The following is a 2,542-nucleotide window of genomic DNA, read 5'->3' on the forward strand; positions in this document are numbered from 1 at the left end:
CGAATAGCATTGGTATTTATCATCTTAGGAAGGAGGATGACCTTAGAGCCAAGGTAGTGCCCTCACTAAGGAACTCAAAATCTTATGTGCTAGGAACTCAAATCCTACATAGAATGCATCCTATGTTGAATCTTTAGCACCGTGTTTTGTTTGTGGTGGAATTGATCATCTAGCTTAAGAGTGCGCTACCTACGCTAAGATGAGGGGAGTTTATGAGGAACACTGCAATACCTTAGGCACATACCAAAAGCCTTATTCTCCCTTTTCTGAAACATACAATCTGAGGTGGCGAAATCACCCCAATCTCAGCTGGAAATCTGAATGCTAGCTAAATAAACTCACATTGTACCTCCATATCAGTCCACGCCCTCTAGAAACTCTTTAGACGATACTCTACATGCATTTATAGAGGCACAGAGTAAGACTAACCAAAAGTTTGAGACTATGATCACCCAAATTGTTGAAGAAAATAAGGAATAAAATCTCATATGTCCAAACTAGCTAATGCCTTAGCTGTAGGAGGCCATGGAAAATTCCTAGCACAAGCTCAATTGAACCTTAGGGGGCAACACATGGCACAAACTTTAGGACCAAGAGAGACCAACTTGAAGGAAGTGAATGTCATAACCACTAGATCTAGAAAGGTTATAGAACCAACCGCCAAACTTAGGGAAAGTGAGAAGGATCGCAGTAGCATAGAAGAGAGCACCCCTAGTGAGGAGGCAGTGAAAAATCCATCTAGAGTGCCCTTTCCTCAAGCCCTCAAGTCAACCTCGAAATCTACTAGTCAACATAGTAAAATCCTAGAGTACCTCAAGCAAGTAAAAGTCAATCTACCTCTCTTGCACGTGATTTCCCAGGTCCCCATATATGCTAAAGTCCTTAAGGACTTGTGTACTATAAAATGGAAGCACCATGTCGAGAAAACCACATTCTTAACTGAACATGTGAATGCCGTAATTGAACAAAAAGTCCCACCAAAGTATAAGGAACCTGGTTGTCCTAATGTTTCTTGTATCATAGGGAACCATGAGATTGCACAAGCTCTCCTAGACTTAGGGGCTAGTGTCAACATCATTCCTTATGCTATATACTCAGCATTAGGTCTAGGTAAGATCAAACTTACTACAGTGGTCCTACAATTGGCTGATCGATCCACTATTAGACCTAGAGGGATAGTTGAGGATGTGCTAGTACAGATTGACAAATTATGTTACCTTGTGGATTTTTTGGTTTTGGATGTGAAAGTAGATGTGAATGTTAACTCCAAGATTCCCATTATTTCTTGGTAGACCTTTTCTCGCTACAGCTAACGCACTTATCAATTAAAGAAATGGTTTGATGAAGCTATCTATTGGGAACATGACCTTAGATGCCAACACCTTTCACATCATGAAATAGCCTGAGGAAGATGATGGGTATCATCAAACATACATGATTGATACACTTGTTGAGGAGGAAGCACATGCGCTTATTGACCCCGACCCTTTAAATTTTTTCCTTTTAAATTTTGAAATTCTCGCAAGGGATGATAATGGAGAATATCCTGATATTGATGGTAATTTTAATGATTTTCAGGATTATGGGATACCACTGGTGACTACTTCCAATGAGTTGGTACAATGCACTAAAGGTTGACAACACCCTGGCTGGATGCAAGCTAAAAAATGCAATATTGGGTTGAGCCAATGATAATAAACAAAGACGTTGCTTGGGAGGCAACCCAAGAGGAGTTAGTTTCCTTCTCTTTCTTTTTATTTTCATTTATGCGTTCTCTCTAGGTTTAGTCCATGTATTATTCATTGCATTCCATTTATTTTCATTTTTTGCATCATCCTTTCCATTGAAAACTTTTAGACTTCTTATACTTTAGCTCATGTGATTCACTTCAGCACTCAGGTGACATCTTTCCTTACCTTTATTTAGCAGACATGTTTCTGCATTGAGGACAATGCAATTTTAGTTAGGAGGAAAGTTTAACTTAAATTTTGTTGTGTGTTGCATGATTTACATGGAATTTCGGTCTAAATTTTTTTTAAGTCCCTAATTCACTACATATTCTTGAATGACAATATATGCCACTAGGATTAATGTTGTTTATGAAAGTTTGGAGTTGAGACATTTGCTGAATCTTTTTGCGCACACAAGCCTTATGGTAAGATAGTGGTTCAACACATGTAGCTAGAGTAATTTCTTGCTGATGTTTTCTTGTGAGAATTATTGAGGATCGAGAGTCACCAAACTAAAAAAAGAAATAAGCATTCATTGGTTTTTTGAATTGGAAACTCTTTTGAGAATATATGGTTTGTCGTAAGATGGTTGATTACTTGGGAAATGATGAAGGTCAATTTAGGATTAATACATAAACCTTTCACGCCTTCTTTTTCAATAATCACAACCCCTAGAAGCCATGTTGAGCCATACACACATATGTAGTCTTTTCTTCAGACACCCATGTTATACATACTTCTCTATACTGGAAAGTAGCCTATACACGTATTTTTCCACATTTGTACTTCCAAGTGTGTAGTAGGTATTAAAT

At 38.0% G+C, this 2,542-nt stretch overlaps 1 protein-coding gene across 1 annotated transcript; it reads left to right on the forward strand.

Moving 5' to 3' along the window:
• The first annotated feature begins 488 nt into the window (after window positions 1-488).
• On the forward strand, window positions 489-1,787 carry LOC111376845. Its single transcript, XM_022999838.1, has 3 exons — window positions 489-1,259; window positions 1,402-1,617; window positions 1,782-1,787. The coding sequence occupies exons 1-3, from the start codon at window positions 489-491 to the stop codon at window positions 1,785-1,787; spliced, it is 993 nt and encodes a 330-aa protein (XP_022855606.1).
• Window positions 1,788-2,542: the final 755 nt, after the last annotated feature.

This window comes from Olea europaea, unplaced genomic scaffold (assembly GCF_002742605.1).
Source record: "Olea europaea var. sylvestris unplaced genomic scaffold, O_europaea_v1 scaffold15655, whole genome shotgun sequence".
NCBI lineage: Eukaryota > Viridiplantae > Streptophyta > Magnoliopsida > Lamiales > Oleaceae > Olea > Olea europaea.

Bases quoted from the DNA above. Each gene is read 5' to 3' on its own strand.
- LOC111376845 (XM_022999838.1), top strand. From the start codon at position 489: ATGTCCAAACTAGCTAATGCCTTAGCTGTAGGAGGCCATGGAAAATTC. The intron at 1,260-1,401 runs GTTAACTCCAAG...ATCATGAAATAG, and splicing joins ATGTGAAAGTAGATGTGAAT to CCTGAGGAAGATGATGGGTA.